Source organism: Theobroma umbraticum, unplaced genomic scaffold (genome assembly GCF_002168275.2).
Source record: "Theobroma umbraticum cultivar Fairchild unplaced genomic scaffold, ASM216827v3 scaffold_95.0, whole genome shotgun sequence".
Lineage (NCBI taxonomy): Eukaryota > Viridiplantae > Streptophyta > Magnoliopsida > Malvales > Malvaceae > Theobroma > Theobroma umbraticum.
Window position 1 is genome coordinate 8,486,380 of NW_018397257.1, and position 18,001 is coordinate 8,504,380.

General features: G+C 34.7%; 3 protein-coding genes across 3 annotated transcripts; all 3 read left to right on the forward strand.

The window, feature by feature from the left end:
* Positions 1 to 1,008: 1,008 nt before the first annotated feature.
* On the forward strand, positions 1,009 to 5,557 carry IPT2 (tRNAisopentenyltransferase 2). Its single transcript, XM_021422275.1, has 10 exons — positions 1,009 to 1,352; positions 1,430 to 1,509; positions 1,642 to 1,710; positions 2,214 to 2,286; positions 2,361 to 2,482; positions 3,468 to 3,542; positions 3,779 to 4,201; positions 4,734 to 4,809; positions 4,919 to 5,082; positions 5,210 to 5,557. Exons 1-10 carry the CDS (start codon positions 1,112 to 1,114, stop codon positions 5,351 to 5,353), a joined length of 1,467 nt encoding a protein of 488 aa, XP_021277950.1. The 5' UTR covers positions 1,009 to 1,111; the 3' UTR covers positions 5,354 to 5,557.
* Positions 5,558 to 9,707: 4,150 nt separating this feature from the next.
* LOC110411913 (dehydration-responsive element-binding protein 1F-like) lies at positions 9,708 to 10,957 on the forward strand. The gene has a single exon (XM_021422276.2). It carries the CDS (start codon positions 9,824 to 9,826, stop codon positions 10,655 to 10,657), a length of 834 nt encoding a protein of 277 aa, XP_021277951.1. The 5' UTR covers positions 9,708 to 9,823; the 3' UTR covers positions 10,658 to 10,957.
* Positions 10,958 to 15,420: 4,463 nt separating this feature from the next.
* LOC110412910 (UPF0481 protein At3g47200-like) lies at positions 15,421 to 16,746 on the forward strand. The gene has a single exon (XM_021423557.2). It carries the CDS (start codon positions 15,421 to 15,423, stop codon positions 16,744 to 16,746), a length of 1,326 nt encoding a protein of 441 aa, XP_021279232.2.
* Positions 16,747 to 18,001: the final 1,255 nt, after the last annotated feature.

Below are 18,001 nucleotides of genomic sequence, written 5' to 3' on the forward strand. Positions count from 1 at the left end.
ATTTAAACAAAATAACACTCAAGCTAGTTTTTATCTCAACACTTAGGACATTGCAAAAAGTAGGCTTTGCTGCATCAAAGGTCGCTGCAAGAAAGGGGAAGAGGTGGGGAGGGAGATCCTTGGTGGTGTGGTGGTGGTGTGGAGGCAATTCTGGTAATGAAGGAAGGTGAAGATCTAAATTGTATCAAACAGGACTCACCTCTAACATGTTTTCTTATGACTTCTAGATTGATGAGTGTGGAACAAAAATATATGTTGAAATTTCTGCTTGAAAGCTTCTTGGCAAGCTCAAGGTAGGGTGAGATGTGGCCCTGAGCTAACCATGGCAGCATGAGGGCAGTTGAATTCTGTTGTTGGATATCCATCACTCTCTTTTTGGTCTATGTAGTCTACAAGTTTGTATTTTTTTTTCTTAGAAGTTTGAACACATAGCAGGAATAGGGGGCTAAAATGACTAGAATTAGGAATTGGAAATGGAACTGGGTTCAAATGGGTTCTAGCTAGACATCATGATAGCAAAAGAATCAGACTACCAACTAAGATGTTTATATTTATTTGTTCTTCATTCACATATAGGGTCACAATTGTATCTTTAATAAAATCGGGATAAAGTGACTTGAATGGCACACTCGAAGATATTTAATGACTATTCCTCAACATCAAATCCATCAACAGTATTTTAAAGGAAAAGCTAAAATAGCATTTAAATAGAATGTAACAAACTAGTTAACAGTGTTTTTATTATTTTGAATAAATAAAAAATTATACTCTATTAAAACAGATCATAAGACTCAAATTAAAAGAAATAAATAAAACAAAATAAATTTTTATTAATTAAAAAAGTATATAAATAAAATCAAAAGGAAAAAATTGAATCGAGGTAGCCGCAACCCAGTTTTCATTCCCTTTTTGTTGGGCTGTCTGATCCTGCCCAAAACAACAAGCCCACCACAAAGCTGGCTTCTTTTCTAACCCAGCAAAGATTCAGCGACAGAGTCACGAAACAGACACCCAGGAGAGGGATGGAGGAAAGCCCACGATATAGCTAGCTTCTTTTCTAACCCAGCAAAGATTCAGGGACTGAGTCACGAGACATATACCCAGGAGAGAGATGGAAGAAAGCCGTGAGTCACCTGCGAGATCCCTTAACCCTAACAATGGAGGAGAATCCAAAAAGGAAGAGGAGAAGCCTAAGGTAGTAGTAATAATGGGTCCAACTGGGTCAGGAAAATCACGTTTAGCCATTGATTTGGCAACTCATTTTCCTATAGAAATCATCAACGCTGATTCCATGCAAGTCTATCAAGGTCTTGATGTCCTCACCAACAAAGTTCCTCTCCATGAACAAAAAGGTTTTGGCTCTTATATTTTTTCTCATTTTTTAGGTGTATTTTGTTGATTTTGTTAATGGGCTATTTATTTTGTCTAGGAGTACCGCATCATCTGTTGGGTACTGGTAGCTCAAATATGGAATTCAATGCTAAGAATTTCAGAGATTCTGCAATTCCGGTGAGTTGAGCTTTTTCTTTTCTATTGTTTTATCATGTCTGTTCTTTTGCATGTTTTGATGCTAAATGCTTTTTTATATTATTTGTTCCCTATCATTTAATCTCTATTTCATTTGTGTAATTTTAATATCAGATCATTAGTGATATATTATCTCGCAACTGTTTGCCAGTCATCGTTGGAGGCACCAATTACTATATTCAGGTTAGCAATTGTTACTTTATGTGACTGATCATCTTTAGCAAGTTCTTGTGGAGTTTATAGCATTGGCATGGTTTAAGCCTTCTTCACTTTTCACCCTTTTGACTATTACTATGCTAGGAACTAAGTGTTTCTCTAAGGAAAAAAAAACTTTTTGTTATATTAATTTATTAGTCTGTGGTGGAGTTTGGGGTTAGAGAATTTTGTTATTTACCGTGGACAATATGATGGTTGACGATGTTTGTTCAGGCAACGCACACATTTTCTAGCACACTATCTTGTGCATACTTTTCTAATCCTCAAACATAGCTACTTCGTAACAGTTCTGGGGGAACTCTCTCTCTCTCTCTCTCTCTCTCTCTCTCTCTCTTTCGCTCTCTTTACGTCTGTGTCTGTTTCTTTTTTGCCTTTGTAGTTTTGTCTCTTCCATTAATTGAGAGGACAAGCAAATTAGCTTTTGGTCGGTTGCAGACTTTGTGAAAATTAATGTTAACCTTTGCATGCAGGCACTTGTGAGTTCATTCCTTCTTGATGATTCAGCAGAAGATACGGATGAAATCGTCTCAAGCAGCCTTCCTGGTATGTAGGAATCCTCTTGCTTTGAATCAGTATTCTAAGTTATTATGCTAGTGACATTGTTTAATTTATCACAGGAAATGAGCAGATCAATCATATGCCTGACTTCCAGGGAGATAGTTGCAACTATAGCTATGATCTTCTTAAAGAACTTGATCCAGTTGCAGCAAACAGAATCCATCCAAATAATCAGCGAAAGGTAGGGACCAAGTTGTCGTGTTTTCTTTACTTATTGATATGTGTAGACAAGTCTGCATTTATTGTAGGCTTATATTGTTCAGTTGATGGATATGATGCTGGGTTTTGTTATTTTATGTATTTGCTACTTACGCCTACCAAATATTGCTTTGTGTCTTAATCAAAATCATTCGTTAAAATGAAAATTCAGAGTTAGCTAAGTGTAAAAGCACGAGCATATGACGAATTATGTATTGGCTTCTTGGACTTGGTAGTATATTTTGCCAGAGCAGTTATTGGAATAAAACTCAGTTTCTTGTTTCTTTGGTAGCATTTGGTATCATTTTTCAAGATCAACATGGTAATCTATTTCCTTGGTCTCTTATTACTACGGTGATCCTATCCCTCCTAATTTGGAATCGCCTTGTTTGGTAAAAACTATTATAATATAAAATAATTACAATTTTGAGAGGAAGCAAGTTTTAATTCACGCATTAAAACTGTAATATTGACTATAGGTAAATTTATATATCACTTCACCTTGATGATAAAAGTATTCCACCCTTTTGGATGGGAATTAGATCACTTTCCCAGGCAGTGATCTAATCACTGTTGGTGATCTAAGATCACTGCCACATGTAATCCCGAGTTCTTATCATGTGTAGAGCACCCTGGATTTTGGGGTAATCACTGCATACCAAACACTGCCTTACAGTATAACTCAGCAAGTTAGACACAACCCAATGGCTTGAGAGTTCTACCCTGTGAAGCTTATTAGACAAACTTGAAGTTAAGGTCAGCTTACGGCTTGCTTTGCATTTAACCAGTTACTTTTAGCTATACAAAGCACCACTTGCTGAAGCTTGTTCTGTTACTATAACTGAAATGCTTATTTGTTGTCCAAAATTTTTCAAGAGTTTCTGAAATGTGCCTGAGACTTGGTTGTAGAGGTTCCTTATCTAAGATGTACCTATTTATACAGTCCTGAAATTGGTTCAATTTTGCAGATTAATCTATACCTTACTTTGTATGCTCGTTCTGGTGTTCTTCCCAGCCAACGGTACCAGGGAAAGGCTGCAGAGGTTAGTGTTCCTTAATTCATGTTTATGGATCTCGATTATGTGTACCACTGTACATTTTAGCTTCTTCTTCCCTATCTTTTGATTTCTTTTACAAGACTTATTGCTGTTTTGATTTAGAAAGATTGAGCAGAAATAATAACCATTAAGATTAAACTTATATTTCTTGATGGGGAGATGATGCTGTGGTGACCTACTTGCTTTTTAATTTTGTTAAAATCTTGCATGTGGCAGGACAGAAATGGGGTCGAGTTGATAATTCTAGATATAATTGCTGTTTTATATGTGTTGATGCTGCCATGCCTGTCCTGGATCGATATGTGGAACACAGGGTAGACTGCATGATAGATGCTGGGTTGCTTGATGAAGTTTATGATATTTACAATCCAAATGCAGATTATACTCTAGGTCTCCGACAGGCCATTGGTGTTCGAGAATTTGAGAATTTTCTTGGAGTTTACCTTTCTAACGGCAGGGATGATGAGACAAGTGATTCTTCTGATGGGACACCCTTAAATCTGTCAACAAGGATGGATGATAAGTTGTTGAAAGAGAATATAAGGGCAATACTGAAGTCCTCTAGTGAAAACCCACAAAAAATTCTGCTAGAAGAAGCCATTGACAAAGTAAAAGCAAACACCCGAAGACTTGTTCGGCGTCAAGTAAGTTTATCCTTTCACATTTTTCATGATTTTGGTAGACGTAATTACTGTTGGAAACTTTTCAGTGCTTTTGGCATCTTCAAAACAATAATAAATTTCTGGATCCCTCAGATGCTCCATTTTCAAAAAAAAATTTCAACTTTCTTTCAGGATTTTGTCAAATTTAGTCTTTGACTTTTGCTTTTCATCTACTTCTTCCTTTCACAGATGCTTCTGATCCTGCCCCTTTCTATTACAGATGTTTCTGATCCTGGATAATTATAAATTACTGAATGTTATTTTCCATTCAACTAATCTGATTCTATATGACTTTGTCAATATAACACAGACAGATTTCATTATTGGTGACTTTAAAATCTTTTGCAGATATATAGTTCCATTTAAGTGTCAAATTTTTTGCTTTTGAAATTGAGTTTTCTGGCAAGTTTTAAGTCCATACTCTGAATCAATTAACATGATAAGAATGCGGCAGTTTGGTGGCTGTATATGTCAATTTGTGGAACTTGTTAACATCTACAATGTTGTTTTGCAGAAAAGGAGGCTCAATCAACTTCACAAATTGTTTGGATGGAATATAAATTATGTTGACGCAACAGAGTCCATATCAGGTATCCCTCGGCAGTCCTTTCCATTTCCTACGTTTACTTTTCTGTGGAAAAACTCATCTTCTTTGTGCTCAGATGAACAGCTCTGATAATTTATGTTTCTGTATTCCAGGCAAATTGGACGAGTGTTGGGCAGTGCAAGTGGTTGGACCTGCTATGAAAATTATTAGATCTTTCCTCAATGAAGATGATAGGACAGATTCTACTTTGGATGGAGAAAGTAAAACTATAATGGGTACAGTCCAAAGGGACTTGTGGACTCAATACACATGCAAGGTCAGCTATGGCTGAAACAAAATCCGCTTGTACATTTCATTTACTGTTATGTGTTAGAATCTGCTGGCTGATTAGATGAAGGTTCTGGTTTTAAAATTTGTGACCTTACTATTTTTAAAATTAACAGGCCTGTGGAGATAGGGTACTTAGAGGAGCACGTGAATGGGAACAACATAAACAGGGACGTGGGCATCGAAAACGAATATCACGGCTCAGGAAGTCCCAAAGTTTCTCCTTAGTAGAGCAGCAAGAAGAACATCTTATTCCGTAACATTTACTCTCCTAAATAGGATAATGGCATTGATAAACTGCATTCATTCAAGGTAGCTTGCCTAGGAGGATACATAAGCCATTGTACCCTAAAAACTCCTACTTTGTGCCCCTTTTAAAGGTTTTGTCCGTTCCTGCCGACCCTGAGAATGAATATGTACGCTCTTTATATCAAGGGAATCTGATGCAGCAGATTTGGCTTTTAGTTTAGTACTCTTCTGCTCATTTTCAGGATTTGCATCCACACACCTGTCCTCGTATCGGATCATTGCTTGACTTAGTCGGGTTTCATCCTGAGTGGTCCTTGTAATTGTAAATGTCAAACAAAATTTACTTGGAACCTGTCAAAACAGATGGCCGGATAGCATAAAACTTTGCCAGAAGCATTTGTATATCCAATTTACGATGTCTCTGTTCTGTCATCCTATAAATCGATTAACTTTTACAAGATTGAACTTAAGCAAATGGGATGTATATAACCTCCCTAATATCTTGACTCAAATCTTTGTATGAATTAAAAAAAATAGATAATCTAAGTCTAAATCGTCCAAAAAAGAAATAATAATAATTACAGCAAAAAACCCATCGAAATATTGATGCATCCCAACATAACTCATTGAAAGAAATATTGATGCATTTGAACATTCGACGTATATTTTTTTATTACATTAATTTTTAAGTATAATATTTAATAAAATATTTAAATTATTAAAAAATTTTAAATAAATATTTATTTTTTTAAAAGATATTTAATTAAGTTATTTTATTTATATTTTAAATTAAATAAATTTTTATAATTAACTGATTGATTAATTATTCAAAACGTCACTTGTTATTTTATATTTACATATTAACATATCATATTAACATCACACGATATTCAACGATAAGTGATATTTTAATTAATAATATTTAATAAATTATTAATAATAAAATTTATTCAATTCAAAATAAAAATATAATAATTTACTTAAATTTTTTTAAATAATTCAAAAACTTTTTAAATTAAATACCGAAAACAAACCATTAATCTAAATTGCAAACACAATTTACTTTCTTATTACTTTTTCTTTTTTGATTAATATTTAATACATCTGAAATTCTACATCAATCAAAATGCTGACGTACATTCGCAGATATTTCAGTAAAGTAAAAAAAAAATATTGCAATAAAAATATGGAATATAAGAATGAATTAAATAGATGTGATAATAATGGCATCGTCATTTCGTATCGTCAGTTTGTCACCATCTGTCGACATCCTTATTCAACATTAAGTAGTGACTGGGAAGCGCCTACAATCCAAACCATAGAAAAGGCCCGTCGTTCTTAATGCCAGTGGTCACTCACTGCTTACGTGCCACAGCATGTATAACGTTTTGCTACTCAATGGCGTACCAAAGGAACAATATCTTTTTGACCGTCAATCAGATTTTGTTTGTCATTAAAATTGACTTCTCTTTTAGACATGATTTCTCAGCTTTCCCTACTTGGTTTTAAAATTTTTTGAATTACAGGTTATGAGATTTAAGGAAAAACGTTGGACTACAGACTTAAAAATTAAGGTTTTATCTTGTGAAGGGAGCTTCCCATAAAACCAAACCGAAAACAGAGATTAAGAATCGGAATCCCTCGCTGAGTCAAGAAACAACTTATAATTCCTTCTGAAATTCATGAATGGCCACTATTCTCATCCAGTATGTTGACATACGAATGGGGTTGATGGGCTTTGATAGATATTGACCCAACAGCTTCAACGAGATTAATGCAATGATGTAACGATTCAGCCATGAATTTTCCACCACACAGACCGTCCACCAAGGGAGCCTAACATGTGGAACAATGCAGTCCGCTCGAATATAGTGTTGCACCCTTTTTTTAAGCACGAGAGAAAATTAGATTTGCTTTCACACTTGTGCAGTCAACGTAGCAAGCATCTTGGTCCTAACGGCCCACCAAGGGAGCAAAACCAAGCACGATTTGGTGCAACTTTTTGTTTTGACTCTTTTCCACTTCAATAGCCAACATTAAGCAACGAGACCCTTCAGATTTTAAGTATTTTTGTTTGACTGTTCCCCCAGGACTGTAAACTTTATACATGGATTTCAAGCACGAACCCAAAAATGAAGAAAAAGATCCCATAATGGAGAAGTATTCGTACAATGAAGAGCTCATTCTTGTGCTTGCATTTTCTAGGGATGTTGTTTCCCTGTGTATTCTTTAACAAAACCCTCCCTAGTTTTTGAGTGTTTTTTTTTTTCTTAAATAATTATTAGGCTTATATTTGATCTATTATAAGTGTATACATGGTCAGCTCACCAAAATGTATCACCTTATTAATAGAGTAAAATAAAAAAATTTTGTTATTATTTAATTTTTTTAAAATTTTATCTTTTTCATTTTAAAATTATGATTTTTTTGAATTGTAAATAATAAAATAATTCTAAATATATGTTTTTAATTTTTCATCATTGTGTGTCTATATTTCATTTTTTAAGTTGATAAATGTTAAATAAAAACTATTTTTTTAATTATTGTTTAATTAAATTAGATTGTGATATTTTTTGTATTTTTTTATATTTTAATTATTTGAGGATAATTATGACGTTTATTATTTGTAAAAAACTGTTGACTAGTGGTAATGAATAGTCCAAAAATCTAACAGTGCATTTGGAAATAAAAGGGGATTAAAATGTCATTTAGAAGTGTATTTAGGGGAATTTTGTATTTTACCCGAATTATGGGACACTAACTCAATTCTTAAATAACAAAGCAACCAATAGAAAGAAATCTACTAAAATCTAAAAGATTCAATCATCGACAAGACAGGTAATGCGTGTTATATACTTAATGTTAGATTTAGTAATTGCTTAATCAACCTTTGGTTTTTATTAATTATTGAAATATGATCCGTGCATTACACACGGGCTTCTTTCTCTCACTTTGCTTCAATAGTTTTTGTTTTTTTCTTTTTAGTCTAAAATAGAAGAAGTAAAATTAACAAAGAAGTTGTGGATATCTCTGTACTTCAATCTTTCTTCGAGATTAAGCTTTTGTAGTTGTTGTTGTGTTTAATAAAAATTTTACCCTTCGTTTAGCAAAAAAAGAGAAAAATTATTTGTTTTTGCTCTATTTTTTTTTTTTTTGTGTTATAAAAGAGTTCAAAGAAAGAACAAAGTTTGACTCTTTTGTGGTATTTGTTGTAAATTCATCTTCCTTTTTTTCTCTCTCTATTTATACTATTATGCTCTGGTAGAATTGTTTTAAAGTATTTTTTATTTTTTAATTTTACATAGACGGGTGGGCAATTTGAGATCTTTATTCGAAACCTGTTAGTGCTTTAAAACCCTCTCTCTTGAAGCCAACCTGCTGGAGCTTTAAAACTCACTTACACGTGGCAAAAATGGACAATTTAGGATTCTTATTTTTAACTTTCGCCTTCAGCATTCTAATTTGACTCTTGAGCTTTACCCACAGACCTTGACAATTTGGGTTTTCTGTTGGAAACGGCGCTTGAGATTTAAAAACCTGTTTCTTTAAGACTTTTTATTTTTTTTTAACTATGACTCACAGCTTCAAAACGTGGCCACTTGCTCAGCTGGTACGTGACAAAATGAGAATTTTAAGTTTGTACAGGGAGTTACACAACGAGTAAAGAAAGCTTATTTTTTTCTATTTATTCTTTTTATTTTAAAGTTGGCTTTTTACTAACTACTTGAAACTTTCAACACTTGCTCTTCAGCATTGCAATTTTGTATCTAATCGAACAATACCTAAATATCTCATAAAACAAAGTCCAAATACATCGGACTTATTGAAAAGTATTATTATGAAGTTGGGTGGTCAACAATTTTTAAGGTCAAAAAGTTTCCAGTACGGATAAACTTATTATTCCAATTCAGGAATTTGGGGAAGTCAATTTACTTGAATTCGCAGGATGGATAAGGATTATGAATGAACATGCACACTGATATTTAATTATTTGGCCCTGAAAGAGGCTGTGTAATGTAAAAGTAAGGACAAGAACTGAAAGGGGAACGACCCCACATGGTTAAAGACCTTTGCTATATACTTATTCGCTTTTCACTGTTCTATGTTTGAACCCGTTCAAATGTCGCTATAATAAATGGTAATCCGGCTCGCATTTCACATTTCCTCATGAATTTCATCGAATTCCTGCTTTTTTCTTTTTCACGTGTTACAAATAAGCTATGCCGCCCCGTGTCCGATTCGCGGCTTTGATTCTTTCCAGTCCCCCACCCCCCTCCGTTCTGACCCCGTCTAACTAGTCGGTCCTATATTATATATATATATATATATATATATATATATATATATATGCATCAGCCTCTTCACTTCACTCCTGCTTGCTTCACTACTCTTTCCTTCGGTGTTTTCTTCTACTAATTAACTCATAACTTGAAAGAATTATCTTTTTTGGGGAATTAATTCTCTTTTTTGACTATAGCTACATGGAGCACTTAGAGCTTGATTCTTCTTCACCTTCTTCTTCATCTTCATCTTGCAAGTCATGCAGCCCTGATTCAGAATCCTCATCGGCTGAGGCATTGCCTGTTTCGCATAAGCGAAAAGCTGGTAGGAAGAAGTTTAAGGAGACGCGTCACCCGGTGTTTAGAGGTGTCAGGCAGAGAAAAGGGAATAAATGGGTGTGTGAAGTGCGTGAGCCTTACAAGAAATCAAGGATTTGGTTGGGGACTTTCCCAAGTCCTGAAATGGCAGCTAGGGCTTATGATGTTGCTGCCCTAGCGCTTAGGGGCAAGTCTGCTGCTCTCAATTTTCCTGACTCAGCTTCGGTTCTACCTCGAGCCAAGTCTTCTTCAGCTAAGGATATACAGAGGGCTGCTCTTACAGCAGCTGAGGCTTTTAGACCAGCAGCCCATTGTCCTTCTTCAGCATCTTCTCTTTCTTTGTCACTTCACCTCTCTTCACGTGCAACAAGTTCAAGAAAAATTGAACCAGAATGCTCGTCAAGCCTAATTTCCAATGCGACGAACCAAGACAAGGTTTTGGAACCTCGTTTAGTAGAAATAAAACCTATTGATCAGAATGAAGAAAAGAAAGTTTTAGATCATTCTTTAATGGATCATATGCCATCAAGTGAGACATTGGAGACCAAGCCTAATCAGTCTAATCCATTGTTCATCGATGAGGAGGCACTGTTCAACTTGCCAGGGTTACTGGATAGTATGGCAGAGGGTATGCTTCTCACTCCACCAGCAATGCAAAGACAAGTTGACTGGGATGACGATACAGCTTTTACCATGAACATTGATTTATGGGATTGACAGGAATCATATAGTTATCAGTTTTAGGTTGCATTAGTCTGCTATTTCTCATTTTTCTTTTTCATTAAGTTATTGGCCAGATTAACAAGAGGGTCTATTAGTGTACATTCTAACACCGGCTAGTAACTGCACCAATTGCATCTCTAAGCCAATGACAATTGTAAATTTCTTTCAGCTCATCCTGCTTCATTTCCAATCCAATAGTTGTAGGTGAATTCATATGATCTAGAGATTCCTAGAGGTATGATGTTTGCAGTACATACAGCTGTACACTCCAAACCAGACTTGAATAAGGTTATTTTCAATGTGATGTACGATTTCTCACCTACTGTTTTGTTTTTTTTTTCTTTTTTTGGAAGAAGCTACTGTTTTGTTGGCATCTTTATTTTATTTTTTTAATTTAGAAGTGAAAAAAGAAGAAGTGTTCTTACGAGATTCAATGAGAGTGCAATATCTCGTCCGCATTAAATAGAAGAGAAATGGGATAAGAAAAGTGTATACATATATACTTTTAATATCTAACTTATATCTCTCTTCAATAAGTATTTTTGAATAATAATTAAAAACTTTTGAAAAAGTTAAACATGGGACAAGAAAATCTAATGGTACCTTTTCTTGGCACATGCATGAAAAGAAATGCTCTTACTATCATATGTGATGGATATGTTTGGAATCTGGATTGATTTTCATTTTATCCATTTAATTGTTCAATTTTTACTATACTCTATAAATTAATTACATTCTATTTGCTTAGGGTTGATATCAAAACCTCATGAAATAAAACGTTAATAGCCAAATTTAAGCATTAAAAAATTAAAACCAACTTACCCTTTAATTAGCATTCCTTATAATTAAGGTGCAATCAAAGAAATTTTAATTCTATATATTGACCTTAATATAAAGGCCATGTCATGCTAATAATGGCTAGGCAATTTTTATGTAATTATAAAGTAAATATATAACCTGCCAAGGGGATGTATATTGATCATCCATTAACTGTTTGTAGATCAAGAACAAATATCAAGTGTGTTGGCTCCTAAGATTAAACATGCATGAGGTCAACCTAGCTATATATAGAGCTAGCTTGACGGAGGATGGAGGAGCTCGACTCATGTGATATCTAACATCTCATATTTGATGTGAATGTGATTCTTAAGATTTCTATAACAATTCAAGTCTACTACTACTAGCAATTTGAGCTTAAGCTTTTGAGGGTCACGTAGTTTAAGCTCAAAGAGTTGCTGAGTCGGTGATTGGACTTGGGCCATTACAAATGGTATCAGAGTCTGCGTCAGTCCGGTGTAAGTTTTCACATTGCTCTGGTGAGATCTTGGTTTTGTGAATGTGATTGTTAAGACTTATATAACAATATAAGTCTACTACTACTAACAACTTGAGCTTAAGCTTTTGAGGACCACGTAGTTTAAACTCAAAAGTGGTTGGACTTGGGTTATTATAACCCAACCCATAAGAAGTCCAACCCATGGGAAGTTTGAAAATGGTACTGTTGAAGAAGAGTTTGTAGAAGATTTTTCCTTTAATATTAGATCTTTCCATTCTTGATAGTTACACTTAGTCAACAATTCATCAATGATCTTCATCTCATATATATATATATATATATATATGTATGTATGTATGTATGTATGTATGTATGTATAAAGTGGTGGCTAAAGCTAGCTAGAGAACACAAAATGAAACCTAATTTCCAAGGTATGTGGAACTTCCTTGCTGCTCCAGCATGAAAAGTGTATCCATTTCTTGGAGTTGAAAGTTGAAACTATCTACCTACGTGTGCAATCCAACTTTAAGACTTGTAAATTACTTGGCCTATGTACCAAAAAAAGCCACGTGGTCTTCAAAGAAAAGTATAACTATGTTAATGTATCTGCCACTAATTTTATATATCACAAAATTCATATTTAGTGTGAGAAACGTGTATACTTTTTCTCGTATATAGTAATTAGAATGTACTTTTTTTTTCTTTTGTCGACATTAATTATCAAAATCAATCATTTCCTTGTAGGGATTATATATAATTGCTTAAGCTATTTGTTTTCTTTAATTTTGATTTGCCATTTAATTTGTCACCATTGCAACAACCTTTGTTGTCATCATCCAGCTTGCTCAAGTACACGAGTTTCTTCCTTTACATTACCTAATACCATTCCAGCTTTCAATTTATCCTTGCAGTCCCTCTGTGATGTGCATGTCGTTCATTATTGACTTTTCACAGAGTTAAAATATCAGTCAAAAAAGATGAAGAAGCTATACGAGAAATTTGAGTGCTAATACAATAAATAGGTCCCATTCGCTTTTTAATATAAATTGTTGGTGTGAATCATTTGATGGAAGGCATAAACTTAAACTTATTTGTAAACCTTATCATCGGGTAATAACTCTCATCAACATAATTCTAAAAACATTTTTGATATCTAATAATCTTGATAATTCCAATATACGAAGACAAGAAAGTAAAAGTATTATATTCTAGATAATCTTATCCACATAAGATGACACTCACGAACGATATCTCAAAAGTCCAACACATGGAAGGGAGCTATATATCCTCAACAACCATAGATGTTAAAATATCGTAAAGTATACAATCAAATTACAAGTGAAGTGATCACTAGGGAAGAGAGGAAGAACCAATGGCCTAATCGAAGAAGAAGGCGATATGTAGGTCATTCTTTTGATTTTGGACTGTATGAGATGGGAGATAGATTCCCACACAAAATTCTGAAAAGACTTGACGTGCATCTTAAATTGTACACATATTGGAACTAAAAAGGAAGAGGGAAAAAAAGTGAGTGGAATAGGTTTTTCCAGGTAAATCTTATTACATTTACTTTGGTAAATTTTATAGTAAGTTCACCCTTAACATGTTTCACCTGTAGAAAAGATTGGCTCAAATGCTTGAGGTTTAATTAGTTACTTATCCTTTTGCTTAGTTTATTGTTTTACACATGTGACTAAGATTACTGATACTTTAATTAATATTACTATGCAAAAATGCCCGCGTGATCTCATATAGAGCATAACCAGCAAACAACCCTCATTTTGTCTTTTTCGTCGGCCTCCTGCCTTTTTTTTACTCTTTTCCCTTTTTTTTTAAAAGAAGACACATTTGAATCAAATTTCTTTCAAAGGTAAATACATAACACTAAATATATTCAAAATTTTTAATCCATTTCGAATTCATAAATTTTCATATAATAATGAAAATGGGATCAATAATAACAATCATATAATTAATAAAAAGTTTTTACTTACACGTTAATCGTTACTAACAATTTGGATTTAAACATATATATATATATATATATATTGCATGGTTTATATATATTTGCTAAGTCACTAATGCTATTGACAATGAGATAATGGAAACTTCTATAAGAACTCAAAAATTCTCATTGATAGTAATTTAATTTGAATTGAAATAGTTAAGGTGTTGATCATTTTTATATCTCAAAAGTTGATGGATTAGTTTTATTTGATCCCAAAATGTTACAATGGACATCAAAACATGTGTTAATTCAATATGCAATTAGCTTGTGTTGGTGTAACTTTCCACATTAAAAATTTCAATAAAGAGATTGTGATACTCATTTTACATTAGATAAAAATATAATTAAAACTCTTGAACTCAAATTCTAAGAGGTTATCATTATCGATTAACATCAAAACACTTGCTCACTTTGTACATTCAAGGATTTCAGCCCCTCATTAGCTCAGTCTCCTCCTCTGATATTTCTGTTTAAAATGCAGTATATATCTTATTAGTTCTATTAACCCTTCACTTCATTCTCTAGTTACTTACCATTGTACCTAATACCCTTGGTTTTTACATTGTTTTCCATCGTATTTAAAAAATTTCTCCCACTTTGACATGTACAAGCCCATTTTCCATTTGTCCTGTCACATGAAATGAGCTCCCTGAACATTAAAGAAAACATTAGCATTGTAACAAGAAAGGAAGTTCATACTAAAAATGGAAATAACTCTAGCCGAAGGGAAGTAGAAGCCATGTGCAAGTTTTACCCAATTAGGGCCAATTGGCCCAAAGTCAGCCTTCTGTTTTCAACATATATATCCTAGTAATAATTTTGGACACCAGTGTATTATCAGATGCTCCCACCGAGCCAGAGAGAAAAGGTGTATTTAATTAGAATAGGGTAGAGATGCCGCAGCTCGATGGGGATTACATTGCCTAATCTCTTAGTCAACAAGGTCTTTTAGTTCTGTTTTACCAAAAATAACTTGCAATGTCGAGTATAGAACATTTTCTTGATAGCTTCCTATTAGATTACTTAGTAGGTCAGAAAGCAAATGACAAATTTTCTCTCCGGAATCCTCAAGGAGAATCTTTTGCACCAAGAAAGAAAAGAGTAAGAAAATGTCAATAGCTTAATGACAGGAGAAACGAAGGGAAAATGTCGAGTAGTTACCTACGAACTATGAAGGAGCTCCTCCCTAGTTGACTCTGTAATGATTTGTCGTGAATAAGAACAACTTGTAAAAATGCAGCATTTCTTTCCAAGTTAAGAGTTCCATAGTTCTTTCCGGTGACTTCCTGCAGCCAAGTGCTGATTAGAGACATAAGTTGTAAGCTGCCCCATTCACCACTCAAAAATCATATGGGCGTGGAAATGGTTGGCCCCTGCTGTAGTAACCAAGTAAATGGAGAAAACTCTCATCAAGTTGTCAGGGTCATGGAGGCTGCAGACATGGATGAAACCTCTCATCAAGTTATCAGAACCATGGAAGCAAAAATCAATCAACCACCGAAGTTGTTGAATAAATATGCTGGTAACAAGTCTTGCTGCATCTTCAGAGTCCCTGAAAGCCTCGTCCAAATCAATGAAAAGGCCTACCAACCCCATATCATTTCCATTGGTCCTTACCACCATGGAAAAGAACAACTCAAGATGATGCAAGAGCACAAATGGAGATTTCTTGGTTCCCTCCTTCATCGAATACGGCAACACAACATTGGACTCTTTAACCTCTTCCAAGCCATAAAACAAATGGAGGACAGTATAAGGGAGTGCTACTCTGAGACAATTGGAATGGACAGCCATGGTCTGATTGAGATGATGGTGCTTGATGGATGTTTCATTATCGAGCTGTTTTGCATAGTTGGCAGGTTAGCAGAGACTAATCTTGATGACCCCATCTTCAATATGCAATGGATTTTGAGTTTCCTTATGCGCGATCTTCTTAGGCTAGAAAACCAAATCCCTTTCTTTGTACTCCGAACTTTGTTTGAACTAACAGTATTGGGTTCGGGCCAAGAACACATTCCCTCCTTAGCTCGGCTTACCCTAGGATTTTTCAATTACATGGTACAAAGACCTATCGAAGTCCTGGAGAAGCATAACTATCTTACCGGACGACATTTACTTGATCTGTTTCGCATGAGTTTTCTCCCACCTTCCTCTGAAGAAGCATCAAGAAATAGTACTTCCATTGAAGAAACATCAAGAAAGAGTAGCTCGACTGAAGAAACGTCAACATTCCTTCAATTGATCCCGTCTGCCAGAAAGCTACATCTAGCAGGAATTCAATTCAAGCTAGGGAAAGGTGACAGCTTCTTGGACGTTAGATTCAGCAATGGGGTGCTTCAAATCCCACTTTTGACAATAGATGATTTTACAAGCTCGGCCTTCCTCAATTGTGTTGCATTTGAGCAATGTTACAACCACCGCTCAAACCACATAACAACGTATGCGACCTTCATGGGATGCTTAATCAACACACCCAGCGATGCAGGATTTCTCTGTGATCACAAAATAATCGAAAACTACTTCGGAACGGACGAGGAAATTTCTCGTTTCTTTAACAATGTAGGCAAAGACGTGGCGTTTGATATAGAGAAGAGCTATCTATCGAAGCTTTTTGAGGATGTGAATGAGTATTACAGGAACGATTGGCACGTACGATGGGCAGGATTCAAGCACACTTATTTTGACACCCCGTGGTCATTCATGTCAGCGTTAGCTGCCCTCATACTCCTAATATTCACCATGATTCAGGCCTTCTTTGCTATCTATGCATATATCCGTCCTCTAAACAACCCAAAATAAAGAAATTCATGTACAAGTTGTTAGAGAAATTTGTAGCAAATTGTAAATTTCATAATTGAAGTTCTATTACATTGTAAAATGGCATTGTATCAGTAGAACATTTTCTCGTTGTAATAATGATATCAAAGAAATTCTCTACCAACAACATAACAAAGCTTGGAACCTAGTCTTTGGCTTGATAGCTAGTGTAAAAGGTCTTAAGTTCCAACGTGCACATAATTTGTCCGCTGGATTTATGGGTTAAGAAAAGGAGAGAAGTAGTCGCCACTACATTGCCCTGCCACTTCACCTGTTGGCCTGTTTTCGCCTAAGTATTGTTTTCAAGCCACCAGGCTCCGTAACCAAGGTCCAAAGATGCTCCTCAGAATTGTTGTGAAACAAAAGAAAGAAAGAAAACAAAGAAACCGGGCTCCGTTTTGGTACAATGAAACAGGGACTAACAGAGAGGTTCCATTTAGGCTAAACTCACATCAACACTTTTCATTCCAATTAATTCAATATATACAATGAGTCATTAAGAGCATAAACAAGAGATTACACTTGTTAAAACTATCTAAACAAGTGTGATATCAGATTGAGAGTCTCTCATGCAAAGTAGCACGTAGAAGATATAGCATCTGCATGTTAAACAGGTAAGTAGTCACACGTCATTGGTCGTCTAAAGCACAAAGTCAGCAAGCATTTCAGTCAACAAGAACGAGGCGAAGCCAAATTCCTGCAAAGAAAAATGACAATCGTTCGGAAGTGGAGAAGACAAGGAGTAATCACTTTAAAGAATGACTTATTCAAAGTAAAATCTTTTGACTTAGGAGGAGGAGAATCACAAGATGGAGAAGAGCCCTCCAAATCAAAGTAACGAGCTCTAGCCATCGATTATTTTAATTTTATTTTATTTTGGCAAAGGGAATTCGAGTTTTGAGCAAGGAAATGCATCGGTCATTAAACTTAATCCTTGGTGCTGCTTCATCAATAATTAATTTTAAATGTAATATTAGAAAAATATACTTACATCATATTAACGTTCTTGTAAAGAGTACATTTGATAAGAATCAATAGATTCATTAACACTTCATTTGAAAAGTCAAATGGGAATGAATATTCAAAAAAGATTATAAAGTTGCTTTGAAGCTAATATATATGGCTTGCTTCGACCATGGTTTAGGTGGGAAACTTAAGTTAACCACTTGGACTGATGACCATGAAATAGGTGATTAATTAATATCTGTCAGACTCGATTTGTTCATGAGCTGTCTGA

Excerpts from the sequence above, each read along its gene's own strand:
- IPT2 (XM_021422275.1), top strand. The coding sequence starts at position 1,112 with ATGGAAGAAAGCCGTGAGTCACCTGCGAGATCCCTTAACCCTAACAAT. Across the intron at positions 1,711-2,213 it reads GCACCAATTACTATATTCAG|GCACTTGTGAGTTCATTCCT; the intron begins GTTAGCAATTGT and ends CTTTGCATGCAG. Across the intron at positions 2,483-3,467 it reads ATCCAAATAATCAGCGAAAG|ATTAATCTATACCTTACTTT; the intron begins GTAGGGACCAAG and ends TCAATTTTGCAG.
- LOC110411913 (XM_021422276.2), top strand. The coding sequence starts at position 9,824 with ATGGAGCACTTAGAGCTTGATTCTTCTTCACCTTCTTCTTCATCTTCA.
- LOC110412910 (XM_021423557.2), top strand. The coding sequence starts at position 15,421 with ATGGAAGCAAAAATCAATCAACCACCGAAGTTGTTGAATAAATATGCT.